The sequence below is a fragment of the Mercenaria mercenaria genome, chromosome 3, assembly GCF_021730395.1.
Source record: "Mercenaria mercenaria strain notata chromosome 3, MADL_Memer_1, whole genome shotgun sequence".
Classification (NCBI taxonomy): Eukaryota; Metazoa; Mollusca; class Bivalvia; order Venerida; family Veneridae; genus Mercenaria; species Mercenaria mercenaria.
In genome coordinates, this window is record NC_069363.1 from 53,617,094 (window position 1) to 53,634,695 (window position 17,602).

Sequence of the window (17,602 nt, forward strand, 5' to 3'; positions counted from 1 at the left end):
TGACCTAAACATAAAACTTAACCAAGAAATGATTTTTCTAATTCCAAAAGGGGCAAAAAATCTTGCAAAAAGGAAGATGGAGTTATGTTCTTGAATGTTCAGGGTCTGCTTAGATGGTGAACAAGTATTTCAAGTTTCAAAGCATTACTTTGATAGTTTAGGAGAAAAGTTGACCTAAACATAAAACTTAACCAAGAAATCTGATATTTTCTAAGTACAAAAGGGGCCATAAATCTGCAAAAAGCAAGATGGAGTTATGTTTCTTGCTATACAGGGTCAGCTTATGATGGTGAACAATATTCCAAGTTTCAAAGCAATAGCTTTGATAGTTTAGAGAAAAGCTGACCTAAACATAAAACTTAACCAGGCAACGCCGACGCAGACGCGACGCGACACCGACGCCGACGCCGACGCCGACAACCCTCAAGTGATGACAATAACTCATCATTTTTTTTCAAAAATCAGATGAGCTAAAAATGTATATTATGCTACAATATACATCTGTACAAATGTCAAATCCCTAAAGGCTGTCTTATCAATATAATTATTCCTTTATCTTTTGAACATATTTTCATAAATTAACCAGTAATAACATGAAATGAAATAAAAATGTTTTTAAGAAAAATACAGCTAGGCTTCCACATGAATGCAGCAAATTTTGAACATATTATGACAGATTATCAAAATATAACAATCAGAAAAAAATTAAAATACTGACATATTAACAGTGTAACAATGTTTTCTTACTTTTACATGATTCTTAAATATTCCAAATATACATAACACATCCTCATATAAAAGTAAAACAGATGTCCCATTCTCACATGAAGACATAGTATAATCTAATGAGAATGTATGAACTTTACGATCCTTGGATAATTTGAGAACTCCTTTCTGTAATTTTATGCTTGCCAATTGCCCATACAGTCATCTGGTAGCCTCCACACAGGGTAAACATTGCAGCTGAAAAAATAACCATTACATCAATTATTATGCTTTAATGATGAAAAGTATTCTACATAATTATCCTATGCTGCTGTTAACTGCATGTCAAATTTTAGATCTAGAACAGTTTTTTATTTTCTATGTCAAATTTTAGATCTTGAACTGTTTTTCATTTTCTATGTCAAATTTTAGATCTAGAACAGTTTTTTATTTTCTATGTCAAATTTTAGATCTTGAACTGTTTTTCATTTTCTATGTCAAATTTTAGATCTAAAACAGTTTTTCGTTTTCTGTGTCAAATTTTAGATCCAAAACAGAAGTTTTCATTTCTTATCTCAGGCTGCTGGTTCTCGATTTCAGGAGTTTTTACAATATAAGTTTAACACATGCTTGGTCACACTGGACTGTGCACAATCAAAACTCTACAGCTTTAACCACAAATACAAGAAAAAGCTCTTTGTTTTTCATTAGAGCTTAATTTTGTAGTGTGATGCAGGTTTTATATTATCTTTCAAGTGATATTTGAAACAGCTTCATCTGCGTTTGGCTCTTCAATTAAGCCTCTTACGTAACACTAAACACAGTTAACATAAATGGATGATAAGGTTCAGCATATAACATGTACATTCAAGTGAAATGTTGTTTCTGCGATAAATTCAATCTTGCATAAATGTAAAGGTCTTGTTTATTATAGTGTCACCCCTATGCCAGCCAATTTGGCTTTAGAGACACCTTTATTGTGCTTACCAATTACCTCCCAACTCCTACCACTATGCCAGGCACCAGGCGGATAGAAGTCGGTAACCATTCATTTAACCAGCTTCGCGGCTCACGAACCGGCCTTTTCGGAATGAGTCCCATGACAAACATCCCCCAGACAAACGCTCCCCATGGGACTTGAACCTTCGACCTCCCAATCCCAAGGTGGATGCCTTAACCACTGGGCCACAGTGACTGGTCATATTTAGATGCCAATCAAAAACACATTTGCCACAGTGTTTCACTGGATGAAAGTCAGTGGCAGACACGGCCCAATAACTAAACTTCCACTATGAAACATTATGTTTACATACAATAAAATCTGAGTAAGACATACCTGGGAGACACTGTGTCATGATAGAAAATCCAACCCAAGCTAGCACCTCGTATGTATAGTTTGGACAGGAAACAAAGCTGAACAACTGGGTGAAAGGATTGCCACAGGGATATGGTATCTTTCTTACTTTGCTCCCTGTAAAACAGATCAAGTAATATCAATGACACTAAACAGACATGATAATAAGTATAAACTGTTTGCTTTGCTGTTTCAAGTTAAGCACAGTTTTTAAAGTATTTTAGACTAGTTAAGTAATAGTGGTCACCTAATCTAACCAGTCAGATAAGTAACACCTTCCCCACATAAATTAGACATGGCTTTCAAACCACTGAGGAGAACATCCATCTTGCCACAAGACCATGCTAACAATCTCTTGAATCCTGCCCTCTTCCTAATAAGCTAACAGGGTAGGTTCTGCGACATAAGGTTACCTTATGATAATAAAATTTTCTTGAAATATTCAGAAACATCTGAACATATTTTCTTATCACCAGTCCTGTGTTAAGATAGCAACCTACTTGTAGGTAAATGATCATTAAATTAATTGAAATTCAATAGAAAAGCAGTCATCACTATGTTCTAAATTAAATGTAGACAAAGCATCAGATAATGCTGACATTTCATAATTACCGCAGGTTCTGATATTTTGAAGGGCAAATATTGTATTATTGTTTTACAGAATACTGAAACAGTAAGTGATCCATTGACCACTAAAACCAAATATCTGAACAGGTTTTACTAGTGGTACAAGATCCAACCCCTTCAAAGTAAAGCCCTTTACAATTCAGTATAATTCTATGAATAAGCATTGTTTCGAAGTAATCTAAAGTAAATATTTTACCTGCTGGCCTCATATTCTTGAATGCAAGGTGGATAGACAAGTTACCAAGTTCTGATATCTACAAAATATTTCAATAAATTAAATCAATTTATGTTATGTCCCCAGACACAAACATCCTGCTGCTTTTTGTAAACTGGCAAAACATGCTATTTCTTGACTGATAAACAAAATAACCTTAGTCAGAATACTGGCACTAACTGTTGTCAATATGAGGCAGTAAGTTCACATCCTCTGATCTTGTTCGGACACTACTGAATTGTCTGTGGAATAGTTTGACAAGGTGAGTTCCAACAGCTTTGGCAGTGAACCAATGTAAGAAATTCATAAATGTCATAAAAAGGTTTAACACACATATCAATAAACATCATACGTAGTTGTATTTCTTAAGATCGTTGTTTCATATACAATATTTATCAACAGTCGCCATGCATACAACATTTCAAATTATTTTGCAGATTTTGACCTCTGAATGGAAAACTAATCTTGAAACACAGCTTACTATGGTAAATACAAATTCCATCACTAATTCAACACAGAAAAAGGGTTGGAAAGTAGTCAACAACTACCAAGTTTTGGTGCTGACTAATAAAGTTTATAAACTGGTAGTCAGATGGAACAGTGAATTTTAATAGCTTCCCCACTAAATTTCAGTACCGAAATTAATAATTAATAATATTCTTTGAAAGTAGTTAGTCATTTTAAAGGCTGTTCTTTCTTAAAATTAAATTTCAAAAAGTACATACCGTACATGATATCTAACCTCAGAAAACTTATAGTCAGAGTTTCAAAGAAAAATGCCAGTAACAAGTTAACAAGAGCAATCTGATGACAGGCCGCTCGACTTTTCTCAGTGCTTGACTCTGAATTATAGCTTTGCCAGTAAAAACTTTATAAAACTTTAACCAAAAAATTATAAGTTAAAAAGGGGCATAACTCTGTCAAAATTCAAAATCAAAGTTATGGGAACTGTTTCTCCTGGTGTAGACTTTGATAGTAAATAGCTATTGTAAGTTTCAAGTCAAAAGCTTTGATAGTAACAGAGATATTTGACTTTATCGAAAACTTTAACCAAAAATTTATGTTAACAAGAGGGCCACAATGGCCCTATATTGCTCAGAGATATTTGACTTTATCACAAACTTTAACCAAAAAATTATAAATTAACAAGAGGGCCATAATGGCCCTATATCACTCACCCAAGTTAAGTTGCTTGCTTGAACAAATTTCTTTGCTAAAGCTTCAAAAACAAGAAAGGAGGTCAGTAGGTCATATTCATGGTCACTGAAAGTCAGTTTTAAGATTGGTCTGCAAAACTGTAAATGTCATCCAAATTTCAAGGCTGTATCTTAAAAAACAAGAAAATAGGTCAGAAGGTCAAGGTCACAGTCGGGTGACCCCTTATCACTTGGGGTCATCAGGTAAATATAATTAAACAGTCTAGGAAATATGATCTGATAATTTTTGAAGTGTTTTTTCCTATAACTCATATATCAAGTGAACCCTGGGGCAGGGCCCCTTTTCCCCCTAGGGGCATAATTCGAACAATCTTGTTAGAGATCAACTAGGCAATGATACATACAAAATATCAAAGGCATGGTCCTTAAACTTTCAGACAAGAAGATTTTTAAAGTTTTTTCCTATATATGTCTATGTAAAACTAGGGACCCCCGTGGCAGGGCCTCTTTTCACCCAAGGGAAACTAGAGCTATCACTAAAGGTGATGAATGTACCCCCCGCATGCACTGACACAGTACATCGCAATTTGACGCACACAAGATTGCATAATTATGTGGACTGTATGTATATAGACTGTATGCATACAGTATAGTAACAAAAAACAAAGTCCCATAACTATGCAGAATATTTATCTAAAAGAATGTAACATGCAGAATGCACAACTAGGGCTGGTACTGATCACTTGTGTGAAGTTTCATTAAATTGTGTGTAAGGGTTTGGTAGATCAGGCACGCACAAGATTGCATATGCAGACTGTATGTACATAGTATGTTAACAAGAAACAAAGTCCCATAACTCTGCAATTTTTGTCGCTGAAAGAACCTTACATGCCCCATGCACAACTACTGTTGTTACTGATCACTTGTGTGAAGTTTCATTAAACTGTGTCAAGGGGATGAGGAGAGATGGTGCGCACAAGATTGTGTCTATGTATATAGTATAGTAACAAAAAAAACAAAGTCCCATAACTCTGCAAATTTTTTTTCTGAAAGAACCTAACATGCCCCATGCACAACTACTGCTGGTACTGATCACTTGTGTGAAGTTTCATTAAATTCTGTCAAGGGGATAAGGAGAGATGGTGCGCACAAGATTGCGTCTACGGACAGACGGCCAGACGGACAGACAGACAGACAACCTGAAACCAGTATAGCCCCCCTTACAACTTTGTTGTCGGGGGGTACAATAATTTGAACAACCTTGGTAGAGGACCACAAGGTAATGCTACATACCAAATATCAAAAGCCTAGGCCCTGTGGTTTCACACAAGCAGATTTTTAAAGTTTTTTTTCTTATACAAGTCTATATAAACCATGTGACCCCCCATGGGTGGGGCCATATTTCATCCAAGGGGGATCATTTAAAAAATCTTGGTAGAGGCCCACTATATGATCCTACATACCAAATATCAAAGCCTTATGCCCTTTTGTTTTTGACAAGAAGATTTTTTAAGTTTTTCCCTATATAAGTCTATAGAAACAATGCGACCCCCAGGGCGGGGCCATATTATATCCTAGGGGAACTAGAGATGCTTTTGAGAAAAGCGCATGTCTCCCACAACTGCCTAATCATCTTGCGCATGCGCTTTCGTGCACCCAAAACATACCCTATACCACTAATTTCACATGCACTTTCGTACAGGCAAAATGTACCCTATACTACTAATTAGTAGTATAGGGTACATTTTGCCTGTACGAAAGCGCATACTAATTAGTAGTATAGGGTACGTTTTGCCTGTACGAAAGCGCATGCGAAACGAGGATTTTTTGGTGATTCAAGGGCCATAATTCCAAAGTGCCCTGGCCGATTTTGGATAGTTATCAAACTTGGCCGAGGTCTTATGGTCTGACACATTTTGTTCAAGTTTGGTGAAGATCGTGTGAGAAATGTTCGACTTAAGAGTGCGGACAAGCTTTGTGACAGACAGACACACATACAGACAGACACAAACACACAGACAGGAGTAAATCAATATGTCTCCCACACCACTGTGTGGTGGGAGACATAATAATCTGGACAATCTTGGTAGAGGCCCACTAAATGATGCAACATACTAAATATCAAAGCCCTAGGCCTTATGGTTTTGGACAAGAAGATTTTCAAAGTTTTTCCCTATATAAGTCTATATAAACCATGTGACCCCCGGGGTGGGGCAATTTGAGTAATCTTGGTAGAGGCCCACTAGATGATGCTACATACCAAATATTAAAGCCCTAGGCCTTGTGGTTTTGGACAAGAAGATTTTTAAAGTTTTTCCTTCTGTTTGCCATGGCAACCAGAGTTCTGTATGGAATTCAATTCTTTGAACAATTTTTAAAGAAGACCATCCAAGGATCATCCCTGTGAAGTTTCATCAAAATTTGCTTGGTGGTTTAGGAGGAGCTGTTGTTTAAAGGAAAGTGTGGACGGACACCGGACGGACAGATACCGGACGGCGAGCGATCACAATAGCTCACGCTGAGCCTTTGGCTCAGGTGAGCTAAAAAGGGGCATAACTCTGTTATAATTCAAACCAGAGTTATGAGAATTGTTTCTCCTGGTTTAGACTTTGATAGTAAATGACTATTTTAAGTCAATAACTTTGATAGTAACAAGGATATTTGACTTTATCAAAAACTTTAACCAACAGCAACGCCGGCGCTGGGGCGAGTGCAATAACTCTACTTTTTCTTCAAAAAGTCGAGCTAACAATGTATTAAGTTTAAAGTTAAAGCCCCATATATAACAGTGTACATAACAACTTACAATAAAGAGAGCGAGTCCTCCATAGACCTGCAGATCACCATATGATGGTACAGTGTAGAGAGGGTGGTTCACGAAGTAGGCAACAAGGGCTGCAAAACCCCAGTAATAGGAGGAATTCTGTAAGTAAATATTGTTCAATAGTACAATAACAACAACTTCTTACAATTATCATATATAACCTTTATTTATGGAAACAAGTTGAAAGCGTTGAACATTTATTGGACTTTTTTCTTCTTTGTTTGCGTATTTTTTTATTAAATAAGTCCCAAAATAGATGGAAAATTGTACAAACACAAGGCTCGGCAAATCCATTCGTCCATTCCTAAATACATGTAGAAATCAACTCAGAGCATGTGCAGCTTTCTGTAGTGCTCATAATGCAGTACAAGTGTAAAATAACAAATGAAATGGAGCCACAGAAGTCAAAACATCTTAGTGATCCTAAAGGGAAGTTGATTAATTATTATTATTATAATACCCGATTTATTTAGCACCCTTTTCACGATAAACATGTTTAAAGGCGCTTTACATAGTGCAAACGCAGCCACACAGGGCGCAAAATTCATCCTCTACTAGTACAAATACAGTGATCTAACTAGAGGGACAGAGTGAGATAACGCGCCCCCCCCCCCCCCCCCGTCCAGCTAACTTAACCTAGCTTGAGAGTAACTCTAAAAAATTCTGTTACAATTCCATATCATAACTGCATTAGCTAGATGGTTCATAGTCCATTACTTCAAAAGATTACAGTATGGTCATTTTCACTGGACTTTAAAATAGATGCATGAGTAATACAGTATAAAAGGCAATTTTCTTTAGTGCTTTAATGAACTGCAGGACAAATACGAAGTGAGGAAGCTACTAGTACCATTTTTTACGTCTTTGGTATGACACGGCCGGGGATCGAACCCACACTCGAAGCGGACGCTCTACCACTAGGCTACCGAGGCGGTTTTGATTACTAGTAATGAGTGGTCTTTTTACAGAAATGTGTAAACTTACCCTGAATATGTTCATGATAGGCATGGTAGCATGTGAGAATCTATGTACAAACACAGTCTCCAACAGCCTCTTAGCATAGTGGAATGACCAGCAGGCTGCAGCTATACTGTAAACATGCAAATTAGTATCAGTAACTTTTTACAAGAAATATTTGTACAGAGATATCAAGTACATACAAACAGTCTGTTTAAGAGAAATATAAAACAGAATGGCAAATTATAATTGAAGAATAAATACTCCTTAAACACTTCAATATGTTGGAGCTCAACTCGTTTTCAAAAGTAACTGAGTTATGTTTCTGGCAGTCAGTTGCATACTGTGCTCTTGGATTTTTAACCATTAATATCTTTCTAAATAAATCAAAGGTGATGGATGAATAACACCAAGTGTAACAACTTAGAACAAAGTGGCATGGTAAATGATCATCTCACCAAACAAATGACCCTTTTATAGAAAGATTTCAAACGTACTTTGCTTAACAAGACACAAGGACTAGACATATTTCAGATACCTAAGTACGTTTGATTACATACTTGACAACTGAGGCTCTAGGAGTGTCTGCCAAGCTTCCATAGATAATGGAAGGTCTCATATAGAAGATCAGGTATATAACCAAAGGTCCTGCATACTCTGTCAGGAACACCTGCAATATGAAATATAAATACACACAATAAATCTTCTAATGCAACACTTTTTTTCGCCAATATATTAACCTTTACCCTGTTAAATATCTATGATGGACTGGTCTTTCATTCAATTTGGGCAGTACCATTTATTATTCAAAGGGGTGTTTGCTGAAAATTTACTGACTGAATAGCAAACAGTGCAGACCAAGACCAGCCTGCACAGATGTGCAGGCTGATCATCATCTGCACTGGTCGCAAAGCCAGAAACACTTGCCACCAGCAGACTAAAGGTTAAAGTCTCCCACAGTTTGGCTGAAATTCTTCAACATGTTCATTTCAGTTTGGCATAGAATGTCATGTGTGTGTTTTATAACACATCACAGTTCCTTCTGATGGTAATGAGTAAAGTAAATGTAAACATGAACTTCAAATATATGTCGTAGTTGGCCTACATGTATGTTCTGGGCACAGCTGTTCGAAACTTTAACCAGCTGTTAAACTAACTACAGGTTAAATTTTTATTCAAAATATTAACCTTTGTGGGAAATACTAGTGTAATGTTCTGATTTTACTGTAAATACATTTGAGCCGTGCCATGAGAAAACCAACATAGTGGGTTTGCGACCAGCATGGATCCAGACCAGCCTGCGCATCCGTGCAGTCTGGTCAGGATCCATGCTGTTCGCTTTCAAAGCTTATTGGTATTAGAGATACTGTTAGCGAACAGCATGGATCCTGACCAGACTGCGCGGATGCGCAGGCTGGTCTGGATCCATGCTGGTCGCAAACCCACTATGTTGGTTTTCCTATGGCACGGCTCAAAATTTTTAGTGTTCATAATCCCTAACTCATAACTTTGTTTTTCTGAACCTTCTAAAATGTTGAAATATAACCCTAAAAGTCAATCAACTGTTAACTTAATCATCTGTTAAAGTTTTGAACAACTGGGTCCTGATTGCTAAATGAAGGCTAGAAATTCTTGATAACTCAAGTATTTTGTTCATCTCTTTCAACTTCAAGCCATTAGTGTTATACTGCATGTGTAAAATTTTAGAAGTGCTAAAGGACAGGATATGATAAGAACTAAAAAATGCCCCCCACTAAATATGCTTGTGAAATAACACCTTTTCATTGGTAATTACCTGTATTTTTTAGAATTCACCAAGACAATTGTGACCAGACATCAGTAATGAACAAAAATATATGCAAAAGATACTGGAAAAAATACTTAATACAATATAAAATATGTAACACATGCTCACTTACCGTAGTCCAGCCAACTTGTGGTCCCAGGTCCTTGAAGTACAGTTTTCCTCTCTTACCAAGGTCCAAACTTCCCAAAGTTTGTTCATCCTTCAACATCTTTCCCCCTATCAATACAAGAACGTGTGTTAACTGAGAGATTCTCATGCTCATGTGCTGTTATCACGTGCTGTTAAAACAGCTTTTTATAAATGCGCATTCAATGGCAAAGCATAAATGTATTATGGCCCAAAAACGGACAATTCAAAAGAAACGATGTCAACAAGAAAAAGCAACTCAGACATTTCCGGGCATTTCATGTAAATTTAATGACGCTGAGGGACCATGTATTCATTTATTACTTTTTATGCGTTTTATGCTATAATAGCGTTATTGGGATTCTGCAGATGTTACAAGACGAAAAAACCTACACAAGTATTATTTAAGGAGTAAAGTATAAGGCTTTAGGATTCTTTTTTAATTTAAATATTCCGAAGTTTTTATACCCTTTAATATATTTAGAAAATATATAAATATACACAATTTAGAAAGGTCAGACTCTTTTTTTTATAAATATAAGTAAGGTCTCTGAAAAATATGTAGAAAATCAATCTCTCAGCAGCAGTAGTAATGCATGTAAAATAATATAAGAAACTTTCACTTGCTGAAGGTGCCGATAGAAATACCTGGCTCGAGATTAACTTTTAGGCGGTACTGAGGCTCTGCACAGTTACCGCAAAACAGCTCCCCCAAGAGCCAGATATTTTCATCCACGCATTCAACTAGAAATAGATTCTTTTTCTTGCATGCCATTTTTTTAATTAAATACACCTAAAAAAATAGATACAGACATTTGAACATTTCAGAGAATAACATTCCATAAAGCATTACATGTCAACTACATTGTAAGTTGATAATGTAGTAAAAATAAAATAGCATAAACAATGCAGATAAATTCTGAATATTTTAAATCACATTTTAACTGCATTACTATTTAGAGAGATTTTCTACATATTTTTCAGATATAACTTGTGTTTTATAAATAAATCAATACCTAGACCTTATTCAAACACTTTGCTAATATGGTCACTATATATAAATGAAAGTATGTTTTAAAATAGGGAAACGTGGTATAAATCTACAGGTGAGCCCTGTTTGTTCCACTAGACTGGTCTAAGCATTGCAGAACCAGAATAGCCATTCTGAATAAAAAATAATTCATGACAAACAATCTGAAGGAAGTTTGCACAAAAGCAGACAAAAAACTCAATAAATCTGAATACAGAGAAGACAAAACACATTTAGCTTTAATACATACTGGCAAAAATCGAGACCATATTTTGATCTTTCACAAAAAGATTGTTTAACATTTATTCTAACATAGCTCGATTTGATTTCCAGTTAAACAAAGAAGAAAATCAAGCTCTGTATATTCTGCGATAAACAAGGGTTGACGCGCGGACTGGTAAGAAAGCATTATGATGTCAAACTGCCACATGACGTCCGAAACATTACTCCTCAGGTAAATGACGTCCAGCATAATATTTATTAAAATATGTCAATGAGCATGTCAGAATGAAAACAATCAAGGCCTTCCTGTGATTTATAGTCTAATTTACCGTGGTTCATCGTTTAGATGTTTCAGTATTTAACCACTCGGGTTAACACCCTTGTGGTTCAATTCCTATGCATCTGAACTCTGAACTGTGGTAAATTAGGTGATAAACCACTCGAAGGCCTTGATTATTTGTTAAAAATATAGTTCTTTGATGTTGAAAAATAGTACTTACTTGGATCTGTCCTGTATGATTGCCTCTCTGGATAGTACTTCCCATCTGTAACAAACAATTACTTGGCTTCTTATATATAATCAATCTATTATGTATAATCAACATAGCAACTGTCTTAATTAACATATACTGTGACAGATAATATTTACTGCAGAAAGGTAAGAAAAAGTTCGGACATTAACCTTTAGCCTGCTGGCGGCAAGTGATAACAGTGCAGAAGGGGTCTTTACTGAAAATTTACTGACTGAATAGCGAACAGTGCAGACCAAGATCAGCCTGCACATCCATGACAAGCTGACAAGTGTTAGACCTGAACGCGTTTATGGAAGATAATTTCAAAAAGAATGGAAGTCTAATCACAAATTCATGATGAATAATTCTGACTTACTTTTCTTTTGGTACTGTTTCTTAAGATCACCTATTGAAGTTGATTCTGTCACCTGAAATGAAATATAAAATACATGTCTTCCTGTTAAAGAGGGACCTCTTGCTGAAAGAATTTAAATACAGGCCATTATCATTTACTAAATATATAAGGTATGTATGGGCTATTCCATGAGAAAACCTGCATTAGTGACGTGAAATAATTATTGCATAATAAATAGTTTAAATTACCGGAATATCACTGTTTTGCACAACTTCATGTCATGTAGAGATATTGTAATTTTATGTAAGGCAAAGCAAATTCTATAAACTGTACAAATAAAATACTGTTATCTGTGTTGTCATGACTACTGATATTCAAAAACACACATGCACCATGAAAACTGAGAAGACAAAGGTATTTTAGCTAAAATGCCCATGATGACACTAAAATACACCATTCAGTTATTTTTCAGTAAATATTTTCAAGCAGTCTCTAAATATTCAAATGTATCATGTCAATTTAGTGATATGATACATAATCTGTCACATAAATGACATGAAATATACATGCTATTCATGACGATGGCATACTGTTTTCACAACGTTGACTTGACATCATGTCTGAAAAAGCATTTGATTGCTTACTTTAAAGCATTGTAACTCTTGAAATAGTGAAGATAACTTCTTCAAATTTTCAGATTTGAAAGGTAAACAAACACTCTTTCTGAATATTAAAAATGATTTTTGTTATCTCAATTTATATTTTTTTCCTGGCATAGGTTATGTCATGGAACGGCCAACTTATATTCCAAATCAGAAATGCTTAATGAGCCTGCAACAAACAAATCAATGTCATACATAAATACAAATTATCTCAATATGACCTTAGCCTGGATGTAACACAACAAGGCAGTCTGAAAGACAGCTAAATCCCCCGCCACTGCTATGGATAGTGAAAGGGTAAAACCTTTGATTTTAGCTGTGACCTTGACCTTGAACTGACATGGCTGACTCATGAATTCTGCACAACATCTTGATGAGGTGATCATTTGACCAAAGTTTCATGAAAATCCTTCAAGGGGTTTAGGAGATACAGAGCTGAAACCTTTGACCTTCAGTTGTGACCTTGACCTTCAGTTGACATGGCTGACTCATGAGTTCTTGATGAGGTGATCATTTGATCCAAGTTTGATGAAAATCCTTCAAGGGGTTAAGGAGATACAGAGTGGACACCAAATGGAAGGCTCAAACCTTCGACCCTTAGTTGTGACCTTGACCTTGAGCTGGCATGGTTGAATCATAATTTCTGCACATCGTTCTGATGAGGTAATCATTTGACCCAAGTTTTATAAAATTCCTTCAAGGGGTTTAGGAGATAAAGAGCGGACACGAAATGGAAGGCTCAAACCTTTGACCTTCAGTTGTGACCTTGACCTTGAGCCGACATGGCTGACTTATAAGTTCTGCACATCGCCTTGATGAGGTGATCGATTGATGAAAATCCTTCAAGGGGTTTAGGAGATATAGAGCAGACACAAAATGGAAGGTTCAACCTTTGACCCTAAGTTGTGACCTTGACCTTGAGCCGGCATGACTGACTCATGGGTTCTGCACATCGTCTTGATGAGGTGATCATTTGACCCAAGTTTTATAAAATTCCTTCAAGGGGTTTAAGAGATATAGAGCGGACACAAAATGGAAGGCTGAAACCTTTGACCTTGAGTTGTGACCTTGACCTTGAGCCGGCATGGCTGACTCATGGGTTCTGCACATCGTCTTGATGAGGTGATCATCTGACCCAAGTTTTATAAAATTCCTTCAAGGGGTTTAGGAGATATAGAGCTGACACAAAATGGCAGGCTCAAACCTTTGACCTTGAGTTGTGACCTTGACCTTGAACCGACAAGGCTGTCTCATGGGTTCTGCACATTGTCTTGATGAGGTGATCATTTGACCCAAGTTTCATGAAAATCCTTCAAGGGGTTTAGGAGATATTGACCGGACACGATTTTGTTACGGACGGAAAGACGGGCGGAAGGACGGACAGACAGACGGATGCAGACCATTCCTATAATCCCTCCGCCAAGGCGGGGGATTAACTAGAAGATGTGCTAAGCACAGGATCTTCAAAAAGATAATGTAAATACTAAGTTACATTATTATTCCTCTGATTTCCCCCAACAGCTTAGAGATATGAACCAAACAGGAGGCAAAATTTTAGGAAAGACAGTAACAACTGTGGTTTTAACATATTTTATAGTTAAAGAGAAGAAAGTCTTATTAAAATGGTTACTTACACTAAATGTTGACAGCTCTTTGCCTGACTTGGCATGCACAACAACAACCTGAAACACAGGAAGTGAAGAAATATTTTGTTTTGAAAATGAAAGTGTTAAATTTCTTCCCCTTAAGTCTAGTAATCAATAATTAGTTTTCATAAAAAGTCAAATTTAGTTTCTGCAACTATGCAGGTAGTCATTCACATTAACTCTCAACTGTTAATATTTACTTAACAAATACAAAGGTTGCTGTTTAAATTAGCAGCTATACAATGTTTTTCAAAGTGAACATTCAATATGATAACTGAATAAAACTAAAATTTTATTTGAAGTATTTTTTATCTGAATGAACCTCTGAATAACTCACCTATGTATTAGATGAATTATGTAAACCATAAACATTGGTTGAAAAACTACCATCCACAACTTGCACATTTGTCAAAGTTTATAATCTGCCATGCCCTTATTAAACCCCTACCTGATTTTTCAGTAGATCAATAGGTATTTTTCACCTTAAGTTAGCAAGCAATTTCAATTCTGACCTCTTTTAAATGCCCACCCGACCATTTTAGATAGAAAGATAGATAGATAGAAATTGTGTAAACTAAAGTACTGAATAGTGATACGCAATAGTGATAGGCAAAAACAATCATTTGGTTTAAAGGGCACTTAAGTTACAAAATAGCAAAAACATATTTATCAATGTGAAATATTCTTAAATAAAAGGTAAAGGTAAGTTTTATTTACCGTCGCTTGGTGAAACAATTAACATAAGCTCTCTAGAGCTTTTCTGCGACCCTATATTAAGAACAGTTAAAACCAATTATACTGAGGCAATCGTGATAAAGTGCCTTGCCCAAGGACACACCGCAATGGGAGTAGCCAGGATTCGAACCAGGGGCCTTTAGCTCCGTAGGAAAGCGTCTTAGCCCTCTCGATCAATGCGTCCACAAAATGATATAAATATGTGAAATACAATTTTGAAAATAAAGATAAAATTACTCTGGAGGATAGGCTTCAAGTCTGGTTACAGAAAGTTAAGAAAAGAGGCTAAATATCTGGGTACAGACATGCAGTCAAGTGCTTGCAGTATATACAGTCCATAAAATAAACAAACGTGTTTGTAAACATGGACAGATCCAAACGGAAGGGGGAGAAGCATTTCATAGAAATATTTCGATGGCAAAATACAATACATATCCGTAGCCCTGACCAACCTATTAACCGGGCCAGTCTATTTTATAAGTACAGCAACACTGTTGACCCAATTAAATGAGTTGTACACAGGAAAATAAAATACAATGTTTACAAATGGCAAGTGTCATAATCTAGGACATAGAGGAATCTGGATATATGGTTAAAGGTACAATTTGCCATGTTATTCATAAAAATATAAAAATTAAAAACACAACATGATAACAAATAAAAAGCTGTGACTGTTGCTATATGAAATACATATTATTATATATGTAAATGTAGAATCCAGACTTATTTACAGTGGACAGGTATAGTCTCAGGTACACACAAACATTTTGAATATGAATGGATTGTACAATTTGTATCATTACATACCAGTACACAACTTGTAAACAGAGACAGCGAAAGTCAAAACTTATCACGCTGTCCCAAAACGCAATATTATTTGGACTAGCCCTAGGTCAACTTTAAACAAGGCAGGAAAACAGCCAATATTAAAGACGAGTCACGTGTCATGCTGTGTATTGTCAAAAATTTTAAAACTATTTGAAATGGGCAATCTGGGAAGAAGATAGAAATCACAGCTCCAGGGGCAATATAGTAATTGGATCAAAAGGGCACTATTAAGAAAGGCAGGGCCATGAGAAAAAGGGGCAGGGCACCGCGCCCGTTATTTAGGCCTAGCTGGAACACTGCTGACTCATGAGCGGGCGAGTGGAATTTTACACCCCTGCAAGTGATAGGAAAAATTATTTCTACAATGTATGTTACATAATAATAAACAACTGCAACTTTATGACAATTAACCATAACTTTCTCTTTGCAATTACTGTATACACCTGTAATACAGTAATACCATATCAATTATTGGACCTATACACTCCTGCCCTAGAGGTCCGGTTATCGGACCCTAGCCACTTCCAATATTTTTGGGTTTGTCCGACAAGAACTCTGTCCGAGATCCCTTACAGTGAACTCTTCAATGTACAATTACAATGGGATCGCTTTAACTATCGCAATTTAATTAAGGGTATCAAACATGCAAATAATGTATAGTTTCTTTGGATACCGATCACATTTACCTCCATGATGTGTGAAAAATGACCTTTGGCAACAACCAAACAATTCGTGCACCGGCGTATTTCAAGGGAAGTAACTCCTAAATCAGTGGTGGTCTAAATTCTATCGCAAGTCGGACGTTATCAGTACAATTTTATCTCGAGGTTTGTCAGTTAGAACCACAGTTACAGGGCCGTTGCCCGCTTCGAAAAAGTGTGGCTTGCGAAAAATTTTAATAAGTCGGTTGTATGATATTTTTCTCCGATGTCTGCCTATGTCTGAAAATTTTTCGGTTCTCAGCCATTACCGTAAAGTTACCCATAGGAAGTGTCTAGCCGTCCGGTAACCGAACGCCTAGCCTGCCTTCTAGTCGTCCGGTTACCGGACGCAGGCTAGGCGTCCGGTTACCGGACGGCTAGACACGTCCTTACCCATAATCATAATTATGATGCATGTTAACCGCCAAATTATACTTGATTAAATCATATTTTATTGCTTTTGAACACATAATACACTGGACATATACATAATGGGTCACAAAAGCAAATGGTTTGGGCTATAACTTATTACAACATCAGAAAATTTTCAACCCTTCCCAAGTGCGAAACATTAATGGCAAATGAAAAATGAACGAATGTATTAGTAAAATTTAGCAGATATGAAAGTTTTAAAAAAGTCAAATGATGCAATAATATCATTTTATTTCTTTTGCGGCCTAAAATTAACACTTTTTTTTTTAAAAAGTCATTAAATACACATAAATATCTACATTTTACAAACGAGCGGATTTCGTTAGCGTGCGAATGTTGACAAAGCCAAAGTCACGTCTTTATCTTGTCGTATCTTTGGAATAGAATTAAATTTGGTTTGATATTTGACCAGAGAAAAGTCAGTATCTAAATCTGTAGCTGTAGCCATTTATTTAATAAATGGTATTTGCTACTTTCTATAAAAAAATAATTATTTTTGTTTAATTTGTGAAATTTTAACATGTTATTGACAACATGTTTGTCTTGAAATGGACAATAAATTAGATAACTGCTTTTTTTTTAGTTTTAGAAGTATTAAAGATATCGCTAAAATGTCGAAGGTCGTTAGATGTTCCGATCAGTATAAGTTTGTTTTTATGCGATTAAACAGTGAAGATAGTAACAAGGTACACATGACTAAACCTGAGT

General features: G+C 36.1%; 1 protein-coding gene across 1 annotated transcript; it reads right to left on the reverse strand.

Annotated features, from left to right (window-relative positions):
* Positions 1–842: 842 nt before the first annotated feature.
* LOC123524742 (very-long-chain enoyl-CoA reductase-like) lies at positions 843–16,550 on the reverse strand. Its single transcript, XM_045303198.2, is given in 12 exon segments — positions 843–901; positions 904–963; positions 2,042–2,176; positions 2,883–2,940; positions 6,864–6,980; positions 7,866–7,971; positions 8,399–8,508; positions 9,758–9,861; positions 11,524–11,568; positions 11,912–11,963; positions 14,187–14,234; positions 16,448–16,550. Coding segments are annotated over 12 exon segments (900 nt in total). The 5' UTR covers positions 16,454–16,550.
* Between the last annotated feature and the right edge of the window lie 1,052 nt (positions 16,551–17,602).